The sequence below is a fragment of the Leptonotus elevatus genome, chromosome 11, assembly GCF_054856555.1.
Source record: "Leptonotus elevatus isolate MCC_2025b chromosome 11, RoL_Lele_1.0, whole genome shotgun sequence".
Taxonomy (NCBI): Eukaryota; Metazoa; Chordata; class Actinopteri; order Syngnathiformes; family Syngnathidae; genus Leptonotus; species Leptonotus elevatus.
Genome location: NC_141249.1, coordinates 3,242,918 through 3,266,642, shown reverse-complemented (window position 1 = coordinate 3,266,642; position 23,725 = coordinate 3,242,918). Strand labels below are relative to the sequence as shown.

General features: G+C 39.5%; 1 protein-coding gene across 34 annotated transcripts in view; it reads left to right on the top strand.

Moving 5' to 3' along the window:
• Positions 1–20,057, top strand: part of lrrc7 (leucine rich repeat containing 7) — a 127,488-nt gene extending 107,431 nt beyond the window's left edge. For 6 of the 34 annotated variants that reach the window (XM_086088370.1, XM_086088371.1, XM_086088369.1 and 3 more), the window contains 7 exons: positions 1,431–1,598; positions 3,652–3,771; positions 3,841–4,027; positions 5,076–5,344; positions 8,327–8,419; positions 13,911–13,985; positions 16,970–20,057. In XM_086088370.1, coding sequence (XP_085944496.1) covers positions 1,431–1,598; positions 3,652–3,771; positions 3,841–4,027; positions 5,076–5,344; positions 8,327–8,419; positions 13,911–13,985; positions 16,970–17,080 — 1,023 coding nt within the window. In that variant the 3' untranslated portion in view covers positions 17,081–20,057. The other 28 variants (XM_086088392.1, XM_086088380.1, XR_015096420.1 and 25 more) reach the window with 27 other exon arrangements.
• The last annotated feature ends 3,668 nt before the right edge of the window (positions 20,058–23,725 follow it).

Below are 23,725 nucleotides of genomic sequence, written 5' to 3'. Positions count from 1 at the left end.
GAGAGACAACTAAGAGCTGCTTTATATTATTAAGTCCCCAATATAACGCTAATACGTCACTGTAAACGTGTGTTGACATTAACTACAGTTATCTGGCTTCAAAGTTTGTGCAGTGAGGTCAACACCCTCAGTATCTGATGTAATATGTGGATTCCCTCTGGACTAGCAAAAAAGTTATTGCTAGTCTGACACCTGTTTTGAGATCTCCAAAGTGAATGTCTTTGCAATCCCCAGGACACATTTGAAATGAATCATACAGATACTATTCTCTGCTGCGTCTTGACTTGTAACACCACAAATATATAAAATGACTGTGTTGGAACATATCATAAAGACTTAACAAAAAAGCAAATGTATATGAACTTTTTACATACAGTAACTAAAGGTCTAACACTTTATAAGGGTTATGATTTTTTTTCACCATTGGGACCCAAGTATCTGCATTAGAAAGGTACACTTATGTGCCTGACACACAAACTTATATATGAATGGACTAATGCTGCATTCGAGGATGGTCGGAAGTCTGATATATCCGAGTTGTTTTTTTTCCAGTTCCGACCTGAAAGCGTTTGAAGCGAAAGTAAACAACCAAATGATAAATGGTGATAAATTGTTTTTGCTCAAAACAATTGTTGGTCCTTAAAACTAATTTTGACCTCCAGCACACTTACCTTCTCGCAATTTTGCTTCATTTATTGTTTTTATCTTATTTCATAAGCATTCCATACAGTTCAGTAGATCACCGTATAATTTCATGCAGGGAGATAGCGGCATACTGTCACGTATGTTGTGTCATGTGAAGTTATGTTGAATATTTATGAATGAAGAAAGCTATCTAGTTTTATACTTGCGTAAAATGTGTTTTACCATTCACGGTCCGTGTTTCCAGAGGGGTTGCGATTGTAGAGTGACGTCACTTGTCGTCCGTCGGTGAAGTCGGGGTCCTTTTTTTTTCCGACTTCGCGAGTAGAATTTCCGAGTTCAAGGGGGCGTTCCCGTACACACTTCGTACAGTACAGTACACGTACAGTTTGAACTTGCAAAAGTAGTAGTGGAGTTGTGCAAAGAGGCCATTGGACAACAAGAGAATGGTAGATATTTGCAGTAAGGAACTTTATAGCAGGATGGGTATTCCATGCTACCAACTTTTAGGACTCACTAACAAATGTGCTTATTAATGTTGGAATGACATTGTACACCAATTGTTGCTTGGATGACACAATATTCACTGTGTGTATGATCAAACACTAGCTAACATTTTTCTGTGCTTTCAGCAAATCTGCGCTATTTTTGTGTTTCTTATCAGTGTTTGTTATTGATGTGTGTGGAGTTCAGTGTGTCTTCCCAATGCTGCAGCCCCCACTGTGTTGGCTATGCCTTCCATCTCTCTCCATTCACCCATGTCATGTGATGTTGTCTTCTCCAATCAGAGTGGTGTTCTAAAGCACAATACGCTCACGCTGGGCATGCTCTGTCAGGGCGGGGGTCACGGCCAGGGGCGCAGCAGCACTTTGAACTTTAATGTTTACAATAACACTAAACATGAGCCCCCTGCTGGCCGCTGGTTGCCACTACCTCCTCCTCCTTCTGCTGTTGCTGTGAGTATCCCAATGAGAACAGTGGCACTACACTGTATGGTTTTATATTAAATCTGAAAAAGTTGCTGCATTAGGAATAACTGATGCTGCATAATTCTCTTTAGACAAAATCTAAACAATGGTTGAATGCACTTTTACTACTACAACAAAAAAGTAGAAATAGGTAGACATACAAGCAGACACGCTAAAAAGCTCTGTCATGTTTTTCTATGTCAGAGTCACCTATGTTTGTGGGTTGTGGTTTTGTATTTCATCCAGTCCATGTGGAGTCTTGAATCGATGATGTGAAGGAAATTACACTTTAGAAGCTGTATCACATTCCACTTTTATGCGAGTGACTTGCTGATGAGACACGATGAAAGTCATAACAACACTATGACTTTAACACACCAAGACCAAACTTTGAGTTAAAATGCCTTTTTGATTTGTCATAACATACTGAAATGTCTGGACTACAAGCCACACCTTTAACCCTGCAGCTTTAAATGTGACTTGGTTATTTTTTAGATTTTTACGAGCTTGATGCCGCCAATACATTTATTAATGTCAATCTCGTCACATCTGACCAACTGAAACTAAAACTGTCAGAGGGCACACTTATACTGAATCTTCATATCAGTCATGGGTTACACAGAGCCTTGTATTCCTATAAGAATGAAACCAAATGACCAAATGGAATGAAAACGATGTTTACATGTGACGCAATCTATTCCGTTTACATGTGTCACTACATTAATCAGAACAGCCATTGTACAGCCGTGTGACACGCAGTAAACCAGACGTGATTTACCGAGATGGAGTTCATTAGTCTATTTAGCACAATAGTTGTGATTGCTTTAACACTCTTACTATAGCAAAAGTTTGATGAAAACAAGTTACAAGTAGTTTAAAAATTAGCGCTCTCATCACAGACTCTGGTAGGACATTGCCATTTTTAAGTGCATAAAACAGCATCACTATGCATTTACGTGACATTAGGACACAGCATGTGCGTGCCATATGGAGAGTAGACCCAACAATCAATGACTTTTCTAACTGTGACTGACTGTGTGACACCTCTGTTTGCAATTACCCTATGTTATAATGTGGGGACGTGCGGCTAATAAGGTGAATAGCTAAATTTAGCTGTTGTGGCTCTAAGTGTGTTGTGTAGTCCAGAAATTCCATTATTTATTTTTTATGTTGAACAAACAAATAAAATCATGTTGATGTGTTTTACTTAAAAATATTTAAAGGACAAGTGTGTAGAATTGTTTAATATTTCAGTGTTCATTTTATTCATTAAAAAAAACCTATTTATTTCAATAATATGCACCAAAAAAAAACCACATAAACACAATTTTTTTAATATATTCGTATATTTAATAATCACTAATTAGATTACATAGGCCGTGCCACGCCTTACAGGATGCTGACTTGTTTTTCCTCCAAATGTCTGCTATGTATACCCGAAGGAGAAGAACTTGACGAACATAGTAATTGGTGGTAGGCTTGTGAAGTGTGCTATCTCTGAGGCAATGTAGTGTGCGTGCTTCAAAATGCACATGCTCGGTCTTTGCATTGTATTTGTATTTGTGTCTGATAAGATCAGCATTATGAATAATATTCATAACGATGAAAATAGTAAAAAAAATAAAAATGTTGCCATCTCCAGACAACATCAACACATGTTAATATACTTTAACTCAAGGTTTTGGCCAAGGTATGGATAATATTCATGGAATTATCACAAAGACCTATTTAAATGTGAACGCTCATAGTCAGTGTTAAGCAGATAATGATTCTACTTGTAAATCAAAGAGAAATGGAGGAAGCACAAGCACGGGTGAAAAAGGTGACTGCAGGTTTAACAAAAATGACAAAACCTTACATAAAGGAGGAAATCTTCCAGTGTAGTTTCTTTTAAAATTGAGCCAGGGTGAAGAAAAAAAGTGTTTCCATATTGAGACATACAGGCAAAATCAAGAGGATGCTGTTGTTTGTGTATTTAGTACATTGTTGTCATAATTAAAGTCTTGCCAAATGTTCTTCTGTCCTTTTTCCTGTCTTCTAGACCCCCTCCCAGCAGGCTGCTATGCTGGATAACGACCAAGAGGGTGTGTCAGGAAGCAATCAATGGGCACCCTACTCACTTGGCAGGAGAGATGTTCCCCCTGAGAACCTCATGAAAAAGGTCAGAGTTGGCATAAATGTATAGAAAGAAGGAAAAATAAGCAAATGTGTCTCCTTTCGATTTGCACAGGGAAGCCACTCTCACAACACCATGATCGTCACTTCTTCAGCCCCTTCGTCGGCCACAACACCTCATCGTATGGTTGGCCAACAGGGTTATGACGGTGGAATGATGAATAAGGGGGTCCAGTATCAGCCAGGAATGCCTTTATCAGTTGTTCCGTCCGGGGTCCAGTATCAAGGAAACGTTCCTCAAGGTAAATGGTTATATACAGTACTTTATTGGGAAATTGAGAAGAAAAAAATATCAAGCATAATAAACACACATCAAGCACACAAAAAAACACATACAGTATTCCAGTCGTCCCAGCCCCAGTGTCCCTAGTAAAGCTGTGGGTGGTTTGAGACGGAATGATAACACTTGACTTACTTTCACGGTGCAGCGGCTACCAGCTATGGCGTTGCCAAATGTAGCATGTAGCAGTTCCCCCCGACACACACAAACAATTAATTTCTAATTGGATAGCCACAATTTACGTAGGTCACATATTTTGGTTTCTAAAAGGCATATTTCACTAAAAGGTGCGTGATTTTCATGCCTGTCGATGTTTACAATTGCGGCACCTTCCTGATGAGTTTATAGCATTTATCACGTATTAACGCAGATTAATCACACTATTAATTTTGACCGCATATTATCCTTTAGCTTGACAGCGGATGGTTACGTTAAAGGTAGCAAAGGTTGTGTTTGAGCAATAAACACAACTACATGCATTAAAGTAAATCATTTAATAAATGTTTGCATATGACATTCAGAATATTTGTTCATGTCAAACTATTGGGGTATTTTCTTTCCTTATTATGCAAGTAATTAACTGATTAGAAAAAGAGGATGAGAGTGTGCAGTGGATCAAAAAATGTTGAAGATGTCCTCATTAACATTAAGTGTTGAAAAAATTAACACATAACAGGTGCTCTTCAAATTTGTTTGTTTCTTCTTAATTTTTCCTAATGGCGGAAATCCATTGGGGCGATGGAGAACTGTAATCCCTGGAAATTTGATGGAGTGGCAGCTAGGAATTAGGAGCGGCGAGCCGCCACTCATAATTGGATGTAGCGGAAACACTGCATCATGTCATGTCATCAGTTTGTGACAGAAGACAAATTCCACGTGTTTGTGCATACGTAACTAATAAACTGATTCTTATTCTCATTGTGAATTGTTTCCGATTATTTAGGGAAGTTAACTATTACTCCTAGAAAAGTTGAATGGTAGCGCAATGATGCTTTATTTTTTCCATCTAGCGCTTAGCACTCCTGGCCAGGTCTACTCAAGTGCTGGCCTGCCAATGGCCCTGTCCTCATCTGGAAACCAACCCCAGTACAATCTGCATACCACCCACACATCACATCAGCCTCCACATCCTCCCAACAACCCCCAGTACCACAGCAACCAGGGAATGGTGCATAGCAACCAGGTTGTAGTGACAACTCATACCAACCCGCGGCCTCAGAGCGCCCGCTGTCTTCTGCAAACTAAAGGCCAGAAGAGCACTGATGGTTTCCAGGAACAGGTATAGTTCCCTTTTCTTCTCATCTATCTGTCTGAAGCAGCCTCATCAGCTGCAATTTTAAAGGTCAGTTTTAAAAGTCAGTGGGCGAGTATGTTGTTATTGTTATTAGGTTAGAAAGAATGAAAAAAAAAAATATATATATATATATATATATATATATAAAAAAAAAAAAAAAAAAAAAAAAAGAGCAATGATGATGACATTTCCGAATGAACAATACTGAGCTCTTAAGAAAAAAAAAAAAGAAAAAAAAGAAGAAAAAAAAAAAAAAAGGTTAGAAAGAATGTTTGTTTTGTCTAAATTGAAATTTGTTATGAAATGCAATCCACGGACACTAACTTCCAAACTCTAAAAGCTTAGTTTACTTACTTTTCTCTAATGGATTAAGTAACTATGCAGTATTTGGTATTCCTGAATGTCTGAGTTTTGGTATTCCAACTATGTAATTAATGCATTTAATTTTGCCAATCTGTCATTCTGATAGTTTTTGCCATGATTTCTTTGAGGCTCAAGATCATGTAATAATGCTTCTAGAGCAGTGGTTCTTAACCTGAGTTCGATCAAACCATAGGGGTTGGGTGGAGGTCAAAACACACCCGACTCAAAAGATTTGTAATAATCATTTGCTTTAAGTGTGCTACAGGAAATTTGGTGCGCTCAATGGGGTGTGTTAAAAAAAGACATGGTAATATATTGTTGTGGGCCTCTTTACAATATATGTATTGATATGGAGGCATCAGAATCAATATTGCACATTAGTTTGTAAAGAGGCATTTATGGTGCAGTTGTGTAAATGAGCAGTCTCTTTGAAGTTAATTGCTTTCAATAAACTTTTTTTACATGTTTCTTAATGTACCAAATATTCAATATTTTGTTTAAAATATGCTTAATGTGCTAAACGAAAAAAATAATGCTGTTTTTATTAAACCAAATATAACAAATAAGCACATTTTAGAGCTGTAATTTTAATACTGCAATATTTTTTGCTCATGGTTATCATACCGTTTGAATCTAATATCAGCCCATGCCTATTTGTAAAGTTTCCCTTGCTGCGCAGTGCACACACATTTAGACTAAGCATGCCATTTGGTGGTAAACCGGAAGAGCTGCTAATAAAACATTTTTGCCATCCAGCATAATAAAAACATAATTTGGGCATACATATGACTGTTTAAATACAAATGTATGTAAAGTAATGTAAAATATCAGGGAACATATCACCTTGAAGACCATTTATCGTAATATATGTGTATCATGATATGTATTGTATCGTGACCTCTGTATCGTGATACGCATTGTATCGTGAGGTTGTTGGCAATACCAAGCCCTAGTCGACTTGTGGCTGTTGTGATGGTACGTCGTGGGATTTCTTTATTATTGTAATCTCTTCAGTCAAGCAAAAAAAGAAAGTGGTCGGATGTACTGTATATGTGCAATATGAATTCAAATGTATAATGGTATATGGTAATCCACAGGGTTAAATTCTGGGGTTTTCGTTCTTTTCAATGTATCTGCTGCTCCTAGGTTTCATCTTTAGAAAACAGCGGTGGTTGTTTTAAAATGCTCTATAAATATAGAGTTGAGTTGAGAGATGGGAGTCAGAGTCCGAACTGCATGCTAAATTGAACAATTCTAGTCCCGCACAACTAGCTATTTAGCAAAACTAAAGGAACACTTCCTTAATTAAACTGCATTGACATGGGGGCACAACGCTTTTTGAATTCAAGGTGAAGAGAGCCGGATTCGATGGAAAGGCTACTCTCCTGTTCATTTTGTTCACCAGTAAACCCTATGCACCTTATTCCTGAGGGCTCTCATGGGGAAACGATTGTGGTACAGACTTCTGCTTCCAGCCTTAATTTTGATATATGTTAGAGTGGGTTTCGTGTAACAGGGCGGCTTATTTGAATATTTTTATTCCCCCCCCCCCCACCACAGGAATTAGTCTGAGAATCTTCATTTGAAATGCCACATCTACCACCTATGCTCAAGTCGTTTCATTTTGTGGCCAAAAAGCACAACACGCACATCAAACCTGCTTGCTTTGCGACAATTACCGCGGCACAAGATTCGCCGGGTGCCAACATCAACATGAGGTATGATTTTTATGTGTATGGGAAACACGACACTTTAGTATCAAATCTCTGAAATTATTAGAACGGCCGCAGCATTTTTTTTTTTATTATGGACGGTAAGCATTTGTCATCAAGCTGTAGTGAGCTCCTTGGGAGAGGTTTGCACGTGCAGCGGTTGAAGTTGACCTAAGTAGAGATGCTCGCATAAATTTTGCTTCAGATTGATTGCAGTTTATGACATCAAGTGGCGTGAAGCTTGTTTACATCAAGCTAGACTGTCCCGGACGGTAATGTGGTTAACATGCAGTGGGAAGGAGTGGGTTTGGCGGGCTGCTACATCTGCATTAAGCTAAAAAATGCTGTGCCCAACTTCTTCACAAATACACGACAAATGTCATCTTGTGTAGGATTTGATTCGTCTTAGAGCTTTTGAGATTGCTCATTGCCTCACGTTTGAAGCAACAGAGTTCGGAAAGTAACTACATTGTCACCGTTTTTTTTTTTTATGTCATCCTACTACCCTGCTAGATTAGCAGGAAGCTAAAGCTGCAATAACCGGCGTTCCCACATTGTTACCAACTGTAACTGTCATAGAAAGTGGACTCAAAATGCGGGATTTGATCTATTCCGGAAGTAAGGGACATCATTCCTGCAAAGGCTCATGGGGCGTAGGAATAAGGTGGATACCTATGTCTAAAATTTGAAAATAAAAATAAAAATCATACTTCATTTTTCAATCAAGAATGTTCCGGTGAATGTGCACTGGAAACTCGTGGGGGTCAATACCTCCAACAAGGTTAAGAACCACTGTTCTGGAACATGAAAAGTGGTCGGTGTTCAGTCAATTTCAACTTTGTTTCTTGCAGTTTACTTCCTCCAATTGTCTATGTTTCTCCTCTCTTTCTAGTTATGTGTTAGAATAGAGAAGAACCCTGGTCTTGGTTTTAGCATCTCTGGTGGCATCAGCGGTCAGGGGAATCCCTTCAAACCCTCTGACATGGTATATGTTCAATCTCATCAATGTATATATATATATATATATATATATATATATATTTTATTTTTTTTTATAAATATATATATAATCTCAGATCTAGCAATCACTAAACATATTTCATGGGTCATGCCTCACCTTTTAAGAGGCTGATATATTTCGCCGCAAACTTTTGCCGCCAAAGGAGACAAACTTAGAGAACATAGTAATTGGTGGTAGGCTTGCAAAGTGTGGTCTCTCTGTGGCACCGTAATGCGTTTGCTTCAAAATGCTAGGTCGTTGCATTGTATTTCTTCACCAGTGCCACTAGATGGCCAAAAAAATTACACACTGTCTCTTTAATTTTAATGATTGATTGATTACAAATTTTCCAGTTTAAGGGTACGTTTCAGTTGCACTCATCTACAGTGTCACTGCGATATTTGAAATTGTGTTAGTAAACACATGATAGAATGTAACTACAAATAAGAGTTGACACATCAGATATGAATTTGGTGTTTAAAAAATGTATAAGGCCACCTGTCATAAAAGGGCGACGAGACCATACAGCATCATGACGTGCTTTAATGTAGACTCTTTCCATTTCAGTGAGCTCTGGACATTTCATCATTTTAAACTGAATTCAGTTTTTATACCCAAATTTGAGCCGACTCACTGGGCTTTACTGAACCAGAAATTAATAATAAGAATGAGAATAATAAAACTATTATTATTATTATTATCCATTATCTACCACTTATCCGAGGTTGGGTTGCAGGGGCAGCAGCTCTAGCAGGAAAGCCCAAACTAGCCCTGCTCCTCCAGGGGGATCCCACGCATTCCCAGGCCAGCCGAGAGACGTAGTCTCTCCAGCATGTTCTGGGTCATCCTCGGGACATAACAGGGAGGTGTCTATGAGGCATCCGAACCAGATGCCCGAGCCACCTCAGCTGGCTCCTCAATATGGAGGAGCAGCTCTGAGTTTTGAGCTCTAACTCTAAGTCCCTCCCGAATGACCAAGCTTCTACCCCTATCTGTAAGGGAGAGCCCAGACACCCTGCAGAGGAAACTCATTTCGGCCGTTTGTATCCGAGATCTTGATCTTTCGGCCACAACCCACAGCTCATGACCATCGGTGAGGGTAGGAACAAAGATCGACAGGTAAATCACCACAACGGACCGATACAGAGTCCACATAACAGCAGACGCTACACCAATCCACCTGTTGATCTTGCGCTCCATTCTGCCCTCACTCAGGAACATGATTCAAGATACTTGAACTCCATCACTTGGCAGGATATCATCCCCAACCTGGAGAGGGCACTGCACCCTTTTCCAACAGAGGACCAAGGATTTGGAGTTGCTGATTTTCATCCCAACCGCTTCACACTCGGCTGCAAACCGCTCTAGTGCGAGTTGGAGATTGTGGCTTGAAGAAGCCAACAGCGCTACATCATCTGGAAAAAGCAGAGATGCAATGCTGAGCCCACCAAACCGGAACACCTCAGCTGCGCCTAGAAATTCTGTCCGTAAAGGTTCTGAACAGAATTGGTGACGAAATGCAACCTTGGTGGAGTCCAACCCTCACTGGAAACAAATCCGACTTACTCCGAATAGCCTGTATTAAGATGTTCGGTACCCCATGCTCCTATAGCACCCGCCCCCACAGGACTCCCCCAGGGACACAGTTGAATACCTTCCCCAAGTACACAAAACACATGTAGACTGGTTGGGTGAACTCCCATGCACTCTTGAGGACCCATCTGAGGTTGTTGAGCTGGTCCACTGTTTCACGACCGGGACAAGAACCACTTTGCTCCTCCTGAATCTGAGATTCAACTTCCCCATGGACCCTCCTCTCCAGCACCTCTGAATAGACCTTAAAAGGGAGGCTGAGAAGTGGGATCTATTTAATAGCTGCTAAACACCTTCCAGTCACTCTTCTTAAAAAAAAAGGGACCACCACCAACCCGGTCTGCCAATCCAGAGTACACTGTCTCCGATGTCCACGCAATGTTGTAGAGGCGTGTCAACCAGGACAGCCCCACAACATCAACGGGTCTTGCCACAGAGGAGCTTTTTAACCACCTCAGTAAGTTTGGCCCCAGAGATAGGAGAGCCCACTTCAGAATTGAGGACGTCTTTGAAGTAGTCCCAAGACGTCCCAAGTCGAGGTCAGCAGCACCCCATCTCCACTATACACAGTGTTAATGGTGCACTGCCTCACCTTCCTGAGATGCCGGACCAGAATTTCCTCAAAGCCGTCCAGAAGTCATTTTCCATGGCCTCACCGAACTCCTTCCATGCCCGGGTTTTTGCCTCAGCGACTGCCGAAACCGCATTGGCCAGCGAGTATCTGTCAGCAGCCTATAGAGTCCCACAGGCAAAAAAAGATTCGGTAGGACTCCTTCTTCAGATGGACGGCATCCCTTACTGCTGGTCAACCAGCAGGTTTGTGGATTACTGTCACAACAGGCACCAACCATCTTGCAGCCACACCTCTGATCGGTCGCCTTAACAATGGAGGCGTAGAACAGTCCATTCGGTCTCAATGTCCCCCGCCTCCCCCGGGACAAAGGCAAAGCTCTGCAGGAGGGTGGGTGTTGAAACTCTTTCTGGCAGGGATTCTGCCAGATGTTCCCAGCAAACTCTCACAATACGTCCGGCCAGATTAGACCAGCATCTTCCCTCACAATCCGAGCCAACACACAACAAGTTGATGTTCAGCGGCCACAAATCCGATGACAGATCCACAAAATCCATAATCGAACTGTGGCCGAGGGTGTCCTGGTGCCAAATGCACATATGGACACCTTTATATTTGAACATGGTGTTCGTAATGGACAATCCGTGATGAGTACAGAAGTCCAGTAACAAAACACCGCTCGGATTCTGATCAGAGGGGGGCCATTCCTCCCAATCATGCTTCCCAGGTCTCACTGTCATTGCCCACATGAGTGTTGAAGTCCTCCGGTAGAACATGGAAGTCCCCAGGGGGAGCGCTCTCCAGCAAGGAGGCTACCCTCTCGTCCACCGAGGTGAACCCCAACGTACAGGTGCCAAGCCGGGGGCAATAAGTATGCCCACACCTGCTCTGCGCCTCTCATCGTGGACAACTCCAGAGTGGAAGAGAGTCCAACCCCTCTCGAGCAGACTGATACCATAACCCAAGCTGTTTGTGGAGGTGAGTCCAACTATGCTTAGTCGGAACTTCTGTTTCACACACCAGGTCAGACTAATTCCCCACCAGAGAGGTGGCAATCCATGTAGAGCCAGCTTCTGTAGCTGGGGATTGGAGCGCCAAGGTCCCCACCTTTGGCTGACACCCATGACGTGGCAAGGTCATGGACATGGCATGGACATGACAAGGACATGGCAAGGGCGTGATGACAGTGAACCGATAAGGACTGAAAGAAAGCAGGGAACTAAATACACATACTAATGAGACAAAGAGAGACACCTGGACAAGACTCACGTGGCTGAGGGAACTGATTGGCTGACACAGGGGAATGGAAGGACAAGAGCCTCGATAAAACTTGACGAGTCAAAGGGAGACACAAGGAAAACATAACAAAACACAGATCATAACTGACAAAAGAAAACATTACAAAAAACAAAAAAACAACCAACCAAACACTTGCCCCACCTCAAGGCCTGGCTCCAGAGGGGGGCCCCGGTGACCTGCATCCGGGCAAGGGAAATGTTTGTCTATTTTATTATTTCAGGTAAAAGCTTCTGCGTACTGGTCTATTAAATAAAATGATAATGAGACAAGGAAGGAAAACATAACAAAACACAAATCATAACAGACAAAAGGAAACACGACAACTAAATCTAATAAAGTAGGTAACGACCAATAATAGTTCACTTGTTTTCTGGGTTTGGTCAGCAAACTGAGCCATGATTGGTTGTTACCTACTTCCTTAGCACAGGTGATGTCATCTTCAGTCGATAGCAAGTGGAATCATTTGTTTTTAAGGGGCTCCAGTTGTCGGAGTGGAACTGTCACTTGCCTATGATGCAGGTTGGCGTGGGTTCGCTTTCCCGCCTGAGAGACCATGTATGTATGTATGTATGTGTGTGTGTGAGTGAGTGCAAAAAAATAAACACACACATTAGTTTTTAATGTATTAATTGTACATGAAAGAGAATGAAGTTACCAAATTAGTTCTGGACGAAATATTAACTTTTTGCTGCTGAAAATGGCTCAATGAGTCAAGTAGCCCTTTAAAAACTGAAGAGACAGCTAGTCCTTGGAAAATTTATGAAACACTTACTTTGCCTAAATTTTAATGATAAAATCAAAGCAGAAGTGGAATTGTTGACGTGTTTTTTTTCCCAGTCAAATTTGGGTCATGGATGTTTTCTACAGCAACATTTACTGTTTTTAATTTGCTACCCTTAAAGATTGAGCCACTGTCAATAGATAAACTAATTTGAGATGTCTACTGTGATTATATTTTCCCTTAATTCCCCTCCTCTTTCAGGCGCTGTCCGTCAATTTTGTTCTATGTTTTAAGACAGTTTTTGATGTTACTGTTAACAGAGGAAATACAGTATTTTGCCACGTCAATATGCTTTGGCATGCTTTGTGCCTTCTGTGCCATACATTTCTGACTAACGCTTCACAACTTCACCTGTTAACAAGCGTATTTGTAAATTTATAATGTACAGTGAGCTCCATATGACACTACGAGGAAAGGTCATTTAGTTTCCTCTCTTTGTGCTTAAATGTGAACTAAAATTGAACACACAGTATTGTTTTTCTTCAGTGTGTACACAATTGATCACATCATTGCAAATTCAAATTTAGAACATCTAGAAAAACCTTTATGGGGCTCACTGTTCAAATGCCAGTGTTATAAGTGAACTTATACTTCCGAAACTTGCACCTTTGTATAAGTGTATCCTGTACGTGTTTACTTTGTTTGTTGGTGCTATAGTACTGTCATTATTACGGAGTATAGTTCTTTATCATCTGGCATCCCCCTATGTGGCCCATCTCTCACTCGTATGTTCAACAGGTGCACAACCAGTTGAAAAACATTGAGCTGAATATAGCCACAATGTCACGCACGGTGTTGAAAAGCATCTTTCACCAAGATGTGAAAAGATGTTGGTGTTTTTATAATCTCTGCCTTGGGTTGATTCAAGAAATAATGGGACTGTTTATCTTCTGCCCTCCCACTACCTTATCCAATAGAGTACCCATTTCACACCTATTGTTCTCTCCTCATTCTACTGTATATTTGGTGCATACATTTATTATCTTTACATCTAGTCCTAAATCTTTATCTGTGCAATGAATTGCTTCTCAATTTCGAACAATGGATATACGTATGTGCATGCACCTCTAGAATCAGAATGAAGAGAATGCATTTTAGCTGCCCTTGTATTTTTGGCAGACAGGCTATTTTCTTGGGGAGGGGGTGGATATTAAGATGAGAATAAGAAAGGCAAAGATTCTAAACCATCGTGTCCCTGTGTTGTCCTAACGTTGTATCATTTTGACTTATAGGGTATCTTTGTTACTAGGGTACAGCATGACGGGCCTGCTGCATCTTCCCTGCAGCCTGGAGACAAGATACTACAGGTAACACCTCTCACTCAGCAACAGATGGACCAGTAACAACCATGTTCTCCTTCCCTCTCATACCCAGCCCCCAACCACCCCCAAACACTCCCCCTTTCCTTAAAACAAGAGATTTACATATATTCTTCTTCTTTTTTTGTTGCACTTACAGTGTAACTAGAAAATAGAAACACTGCTGATAAAATATTGTACCAGTTTTTTTTGTGATATAAAAAATAGACTTAAATAAAACAGAATGCAAATATTTGCAAATCCTTTTCAATTTATATTCAGTTGAATACACTACAAAGAGAAGATATTGTAATGGTCAAATTGATGAAAGTTTTTGTTTTGTTTTTTGCAAGTATTCTCTCATTTTGAATTTGCTATCTGCAACATGTTCCACAAAAGCTGGGATTAAAAAACGATAAACGGATTAAAACAAAAAAATAATAAGACCTGTTTGGAACATTCCTCCTTAATGGAGTATATGCCACAGAGGAGGCAGGACTTCCGACACATCAGATTTTTTTTCCGTTTCCTGTTTGCAACGTGTGGCCCAGTTCTTGCACTTCCGCCTTTGTGCCCCTCGGTTGTCTAGTCGTGCCTCTTGATATTTAATTCCTTAAAAACAGCCACATTCTCTTGGCAAATTAGCCAGACAATTGTTTTGTATTTCAGAAAAAAAGAGCCAATTTTAACTTGTCCTGGAAGTGATGCAGTCTCCATTTTAGAAATGGGCTGAAAAGGGTCACACAACAAGGGTCATGCAGCAGAAATTCACTCTTGACACCTAACACGACTGTGAGAATGGTGCGTTCAGAAGGCCAGAGCGGAACATATTTCTGAATGCACCCTAGAGTGCATCCACAGGTTTGTTGCCATCTTTTGGTGAAATATAAAATAGCTTCTTTTTTTTTTGTCAACAGTGCTGACGGGCCACACATTAATAATTTTATGCCAGAGGCTGCGGGCCGGTGGAAATTTTAACACAGGCCCGATTCAAGACCATCCCTCCCCGGACACACAGCTGCGGTGTCCTTGAACAAGACACTGATACCCAAACTGCTCCCTGGTGCTTAAGCAGCCCCCTTCTCCAGTGGTGCTTATGACAGTGTGTGTTCGCTGTGATGAGTCAAATCAGAGGTCAAATTCCGTGAACATTTGTGTATAGGACAAAAAAAACAAGGATCTTCTTCTTCTTCAATAATTAAAGGGATACTTGACTCATTGAGCCATATTTAAAAAGTTAATATTTTGTCCAGAATTAATTTTATAACTTGACTTCATTATTTTTCATGTACAATTAATTCTTTAAAAACACATTTTCCACTTGCTGTCGACTGAAGATGACATCACCTGTGCTGAGGAAGTAGGTAACGAAGGCTTGCCTGTTTTCTGAGTTTGGTCAGCAAACTGAAACATGTTTGGTCGTTAACCTACTAGTTTTTAAAGGTATTAATTGTTGATGAAAAATAATGAAGTTATCACATTAGTTATAGACAAAATATACTCTTCTTACTGTTGAAAATGTCTCAATGAGTCAAGTATCCCTTGAATGTCCTCAGTTCCCAAATCCTTATTGAGTGTTGTTAAAAGGAAACATGATGTAACACACAGTGGTAAACATGCCAAAGTCCCATATTTTTGGGAATGTGTTGCAGGCATCAAATTCAAAAATCTGTTGGGACAATAAATAGCTAGTCCAGGGTGTCAAACATACGGCCCACGGGCCGGGTCAGGCCCACAAAGGGGTTCAATCCGGCCCACGAGACAATTTAGTTAAAGTAAAAAAAATAATTGTAATGTTGGACCAATTAATCATTCGGCCGCATTCAAAACAACAATAGTCCCGGATGTCATTATTTTACACACAACTTAAAGTTACGGTATGTTTAAAAAATAATAATAATTTAATCATAGACCGTAAACGTGTTAAATACGACACAAATAGAATTACTAGTAACACAAATACATTTGGCAAGTATTAACGTCCTTATAACTTTATTAACTGTGCCACACAATGCATTCTGAGAACAATGTATATGCAAAGCAGGTAGATTTAACACGTCCGAAACTCATACAGGCAAAGTGTTTCAGCGTACCATTTGCATTCGTGTTATTTTTTGGAACAATATTATTTCAGTTGATCTCTGTAATTTAGGGCTGGTTCACATATAGCGAAAATCTGTGTATAATTGACGGCAATTGTTTTTAAGTTATTTACCATTATTTTACCAATCCCGCCCACTTGGTAATATATTTTCCTCCATGCATGCGGCCCCTGAGCTAATATGAGTTTGACACCCCTGAAGTGTATTGAATGTATTTTATATATTGAAATGGATTAGCAAAACATTTGATTGTTTTATTTACATTGTATACAATGTCCCAAATTTATTAAAGTTGGGGTTTGCATAAAGTAATGAAGTAGCTACTATATAAGAAATGTATAATCTACTATGGTACATTCATTTTTTTACAAAAATCTAGCTGTAAATGTGAAGACCCTATAACTTATACTGGACTTTTTTTCAAGACATTTTGCTTGTCCTTTGAGTAGTAATCTTATCAGCATGGCACATCTCGGCTTAGCAATATTTGCCCACTCTTTGTGGCTAAAGTGCACCAAATTATGAGGGCATTAGCATACAGATCTTTAACTTCTTCTCTTAAATTCTTCAACTGTAGTGTTTCTGTTACAGAGAATATTACTACCCCTATCTCTATGTCGAATCCCCTTCTTCCCCACCCTCCTTCACAATTGTTGAATTCATCTTAAATGTCCTTTTTTTGTCTTTACCCCTTCTCTTTCAACAGCATGTGTGTAGATCCTCCACTTTTCTCTCTTTTCCCCAACAGTGATGTTTACTGAGCTAATGATGGCAGTGACCCTCCATCCTTCCACAAACACACAAATAGACATAAGGAAAACTGCAATGCACATATCTATCCATGCATGCGCACACACATGCTGCTTACTGTGCTGCGTGTTTGCCTTGCAGGCTAATGGACATAATTTTTTACACATGGAACATGAGACAGCCGTCTCTCTGCTGAAGAGTTTCCAAAGGATGGTGGACTTGGTGATTCTGAGAGACAACAGCACCCCCTAAAAATACATTAGAAACAATATGAGCGAACACATCACTTCTGTGCTTGTCACCACCCTTAACCACTCTACTGCCCTCTTCTGGAGGCTGATGGAACTGGGGAGAAATATTTTTAGGGGATTGCAGACTTTTCTTTTTCTTTTTTGCCTATTGCTGGACTATAGGCAAATATGTGTGCCAAATCGCATTAGCATATCGGCTATCTGTACAGAGACGATGGGACCTGGTAAATTCCTGAAGGACGACACTCCTTGAGTCACCACAGGGCTGCTCCAACTTGGATTTTGTGTTTTGGGTTATTAATTTGTGAACTAATAAGTCAGTCTCTTTTGTTTGGATGGTAACTACAAATCTGTGAGAAAACATAACACACATGCACCATTTTATATTCATTTGTTTTGAATCTTGAGATTTATTTCTCATAAATGTATTCTGTACTGCTTTTGTCCATTCCAGACTTCTGCCTCTAGTGTACAGAAATTAACATTTAGAATGACACAAGTTCTGCCTTGTGTACATACATTGAGCTGCAGCTTTCTAGAGCATTCCCTCTGAGCCCGAAGCAATTTTGTTTATATTGTTTTTGAAACCACAATTTCATTTATGTCTTTGAGTTTCTTGATGGGCATGATTGTGGTTTCCCATTCGAGCTCAGTCACTACAACTTTTTTTTCTGTTTAAAGAACTGCCTGCTGTGCTAGATGAAAAGTCAAGCAATATGAAAATTTTTGAGCCGCTGTCCATTGAGTTTCCCAGCAGAATCTAACTTGTCCTGCAGTGCCATCTAATGAGCAACTCAAGCTAATGTTTACACATAATAGAATGCATAACAAAGTATATGCAGTGCTGCATCCATACTATTAATTTCGGAATTCAGATGCACTTATAAAATAAGCTAGACCCTCTCATAAACAGATGCATTTTATACGTAATGTTTGTGTCACATTTGGAACATTTGTAGTGTTTTCTACAGTTTTCTCAACAACATCACATCTTTTTTACAATTTACAGTATATGATAAACACAGTATGCGCTCAAGTCACTGTTTATTGTTGACTGGACACGTTTGCATTGTGGCATCTCACATTATTATTATGTTCTGTATTTGGTCCAATTCAAGTCCTTTCATCCTCCCATCTGATATTTACACAGGCCCAAAATACCAGAACTTACATTTTTGCGGCCCACATCTGGTCTACCCACAGCGCCAGAGGCAACATGGCTTCAGTGGGTGGGGTCTGCTTGCAAACAGTCTGCTTGCATATTACACAAAACCATGCTCACAAGAACAGTGCAGTAGGCCTATTTCAATGTGAGCTATTGGAAGAACTGTTCTAATATTCATTGTTAGTTATTTTTGGCCATTTAGTGATATGAAGACTAACTAAAATGGTAATTTCACACCTCAAGTGATGCTCCACAAATTCCCCCCCAACCAAATGTTCATAAACAAATGCTTTACCAGCGCCACCATAACCAGGCTCTGATAGCTGTCCAGCAATTCTACAACATAACAATCCTTGTGGTCCTAGACAGCTTCGGATCACTCCATTGTGCAAGCAATGACTCCCATTACACTGTGATCATGGTCGAGGACCACTGAAGTTGCTGCAAGTACATGTTCCACACTGGTCTTTAAAAATAAAATAAAAACTGTATTCTTAATACAGCACAGGCAGGACAAAATAACATGACTGAGCGCATTTCAGATTGCTGAAATGCAAAAATAATAATAATAATAATTTAATTTCAATGTATGTTATGTTTTTTTTGTCATCTATGTACTTTATAAGCTCTAGCAACATTTTGTTTTAGTACGAGTGTCATGCTGTGATTGTTATGTTTCAATATGTTTCCAGCCATTTAAGTTTTTGGCATGAAATGAGACGATTGAGTTATATGGCTGGAGTGACACCCGCCAACACAAACTAATTCTAAAAAGTCTAAAAATATGAACGGTATTATGATGCAAAGAGAGAAAAGGTTTGATAATTAAATTATTTTTACTACATGTTTCAGGTAATTATTTCTAAATATACTGCTCTACCTTAGCTTTGCTCAAAAGTTGTGATATTTTATAATGACTCTTATAACAAGATGAAGGTATGCACAGTATGACTTGGGAACTTAAACATGAACTATCCAAAAGTGTACAAAATGTATTTCTAATGTAATTGTAATTTATATATATATATATATATATATATATATATATATATATATATATATATATATATATATATATATATATATATATATTATAGTTATAAAAAGTTTTTTATGATAAGCATACATAAGAGCTGAGACGGTTTATCTGTACATACAATAGCTATGAAAGATATCAAATTTAAAATGACTCCTCCTAATTGTGAATGTACTCATGCTTTCTGCAGTATACACTTACTCGACTTGAATGCTGCTTCTTCTGTTGTGTGGCAAAAAGTCATTTGACCTCCGACGAGAGAAAGATGCTCTTAAAGTTGGACAGTTTTTAGCAACAGTTTACGGCACTGGTTATTTATATATTTATTTATGTGTTTATTTATTCATTTGTTTATTTATTTGTTTATTTATTTATTTGCAAAAGCAAGTTGAAATCCTTCCACTTTTAATTTTGAATATTTATGAAGAGAATTGTAACTGCCGAAGTGTGTGTGTATGAGTATATATATATATATATATATATATATGGTATACGTATGTATACACACACATACACACAGTATATATATATATATATATATATATATCGTGTTTAGAATGCATTTTGCAGATGCTGTCTGTACATACTATTTAAGATACAGTTTTTACAAAAGAAACTACGTATAAAATTGAAAACATGCTGTGCAGCAATTATTCTGAAGCTATTTTGGGCTTTGGAATGTACATTTTTTTCAATATATAAGAAGTGTTTTGAATAATGTACTAAAGTCTCTATTGTACAAATAAAAAATGTCACTATTGGTAATCTGGGCCTTTACATTGAAGTGCAGCTGTGTTTTTTCTACCTGCTCTGCTCATTTATTTTTGTTTTGTTTTACAATAAGAAATAAAAATGAAAGGCCACTTATGAAATAAAGCCGGTCAGTGGGTGATGCTATTAAGAATTAATAAATTAGGTGCAATAATTCAGGACAGTGAAGAGCTAGGAAGGTAAAATAATTGGATAAAAAAGGAAGAGAGGGATTATGTTGACCTTTTACTTGGTGGATTTAAGTTAGTGGCTTCCTTCATCTCAACAGATGCTTCCTTGTCTAGCTTTTCATTAGTGTAACAGCCTTCATCTCTCTGTAGTCATTCATGATTATTGGCTCTGGGCTTATGTCACAAGACAGATTGTGTAAATTGCCATGTTGCCATAGAAAATCGCTTGTCACACTCAGCTGGTATTATTATTCATTTCTAAAGGAAGGTCCTCCACAGACGCATCAATGTACCATCTTGTAAATTTGTGTGACAACACGTAGATGTAGGGATGTACTGTAAATGTTTTTAATGACAGTAAAAGTGTATGTATTGAAGGTAATTTAGAAGGAGAATATTCGGGGTTGTAATTGCCTGATCATGCCTCATGCCTCTGACTCATGCCCTTCTTGGGCACATCTGACCTGTTGTTCCTCCCTTTCCTATTCGCGGGAGACGGGACAGGCCTACCCACGAACAGCAAAAATACCCGTATAATCGTCGCTCATTGAAATGCATTGGGGATTTTTTTTTTAAACAAACCCCAAAAAATCATCTAAAAATAAAAACACTGCGTATACAGTCAGTTTATGTAAAATCACGGAAAAGCCGAAAATAAAAATATTCAAACAAAAACATTGGGGGGTAATTCGGGCATCTAGGGAAAAGGCCCCATCTGGACGTCCCCGAAAGTAAGTGTCGTGCAAGACACAAAAACGATACAGAATGATGATGAGCAGCGGCTAACTAGCTTGACGCCCATCTCACAGGGTACCCGACCCCTTTGGCCCCTCCCACAGGCGGTGAGCCCATGGGAAGGGGGACCCATGTTGCCATTTTGGGCTGTGCCCAGCCAGGTCCCATGGGCACAGGTCCGGCCACCAGACGCGCGCCTTTGAGGCCTGGCTCCAGAGGGGAGGCCTGGCTCCAGAGGGGAGGCCTGCGTCCGGGCAAGGGAAAGCTGGATCCAACAATAGTACTCATCAAAAGAGTGTGCTTTGTCTGGTCCCTCACCTATAGGACCATTTTGCCATGGGTAACCCTGCCATGGGGCATAAAGCACACCACAGTAAGGTGACCGCTCACAGAGGACAACAAGGGAACAAGATCCTCGTTGTAAGCGGCCGAAATGTGTTTCCTCCGCAGGGTGTCCAGGCTCTCTCTTACAGTTAGGGTGAGAATTAAAGTAATCCTGGAGGGACTCAGATTCGAGCCACTGCTCCTCCACGTTGAGAGGCGCCGGCTGAGGTGGCTCAGGCATCTGGTTCATATTCCTCCTGGATGCCTCCCTGGAGAGATGTTCCAGGTATGTCCCACTGGCAGAAGGTCCCGGGAATGACCCAGGACACACTGGGCAGACTGTCTCTTGGTTTGGGACCCCCGAGGAGCTAAACAAAGTGGCTGGGGAGAGGGAGTAACTTTCTGTACTTTCTTCTCCTAGGATGCCTTGTTGAGATTGGTCCGACTTTTAGAATTAGCAAAACGCAAAACAGAGAAACTTTTAACTGAACTCTAATGTGGTATGCCAGTGTCTCATAAAACTAAATATTTTTGGTTGACTCTTGAGGTCTACATTTCCCCAAAGCTAAGGTCCTAAGGACATTCAAATTTGGTTCAAAACAGAATGTAAATCTCTGGTTACAAACAGAAAATTCAAAACTAAATGTATGTTATACTAAACTGTAGTTCTGCATATGCTGTACTATTCTCTGGTATTTTATTGACATTCCTTTGTGGAGTCCAACAATTAACAATAGACGCACGCACACATGTTGATGAAAGTAGCGTCCTTTGTTCCTTGTCTTACACATGCTAATGTGGACTAAATGTTGTTTTGTGCCCTGATTACACCCACTTAAACAATCCAGCATAAATTTCTGTGCACACTGACCGTGTAAACCTCCAAATCCTACAGAGGCGGTCAATATGCTAGTGTGACCTGATCAATACCAATACCGAAGCCTATGGCCATGACCTGCATTCAGCTGCTGAGGGTGGGAGAGTTGTGGATATCTGTCTGTGTTCGTTTCCTATGGCTATCCTATTCCTCCAATGCACAACCAGACATAGACATGATTGCCTACATTACCTACAGCCCAGTACACTAATGTGTGACCTACAGTGACCCTGTCTGCAATAGCAAGTATGCTTGTGACAAAGTGGGCAGTAAATAGGTGTAATCTCGCCATAATAAAACGTCCACTGCATGTGTCCATTGCACCGTCATTGTAGATTTATAACTGTGCTTGGCACAATGACTGGAAACTACCATGCGAAAAGGTTAGAAAAGCACACTTGATAGAGGAATCAGATTTAATTCAAACTCTAACATTCCATCAACACATGTACTGGTATGAATAAGTCTGGTTTTGTTTTGTTTTTTAATTTTTAATTTTTTAAACTTTTAATTCAGTTCAGTAAAAAATTGTCCTGGGCCTAGCATTTCATCACTTCTGAATGCACAAGGTGTGTGGCATCAAAAGTACTAACTTGTTCTCATGGATCCTAATTTCCAAACTTCAAACTACATACAGTAAATACTTGGGGTCTGTTACAAAAACATAGGCAACAACAACGGATATGGTTTGCATGTCAGAAAAAGAAGAGATGGAAATGAAAACTTGTAAACAATGGCCGCCAAGAAGCAATTAGTGTTAGGTGCTATTTCGCTCAATCAGTTTACCTTAACCAGATTTCACTGAAAATATTTGCAACAGCATTTCATTAATTTCCAGGTACTTACATCTGGATCAAATGGACAGTTTAGAATATTTTGTTTGATCATACCATGAAAAACAGTGAACAATAAGTAAATGTGAAGGCAAAGATGGAAAAGAATCAGAGCAATATCACAAGCATTGGTTGTAGCCAGGCAGCCATTTCTTATTTTGAATGATTATTTTGAAATCAGTTTTTTTTTTATGGAACAATTAACGGGCAACAACCTTCTGTCAAAGAAAAAAAAGTAAATAGCAATTAATAATAATAATAATAATAATAATAATGATAATAATAGTATACTGTGCAATTGACTGGCAACCTGTTCAGGGTAAATCCTGCCTGCTGGCCGAATACTGCGGGGATAGGCTTCAGCATATGGAGGACCAAAACTGCCAAAATTCAAAATAAATAAATAACTAAATAAATAATGACTAAAAGTGAAAATAAAAACGGATATAAGAAATATAATTCAAAAATTAAATCCCCAAAAATAAATATAAATGGAAATAAAAATAACTATATATTTCACTATATATACAATTAGGGGTGGAACGGTTCACAAATTCCACGGTTCTGCTTTTCATGCTCCAAACACTTGCACGCTAAAGACTTTATTGTCTCAGCGTGAATGGTTGTTTTTTATAATGTGCTCTGTGCCTGGATATTTTGTTAAAAATAATGCAATCCTCCAAATAGTATATCAGATCCAGACACAAATTATCGTTGAAATGTTGATCTGTTCAC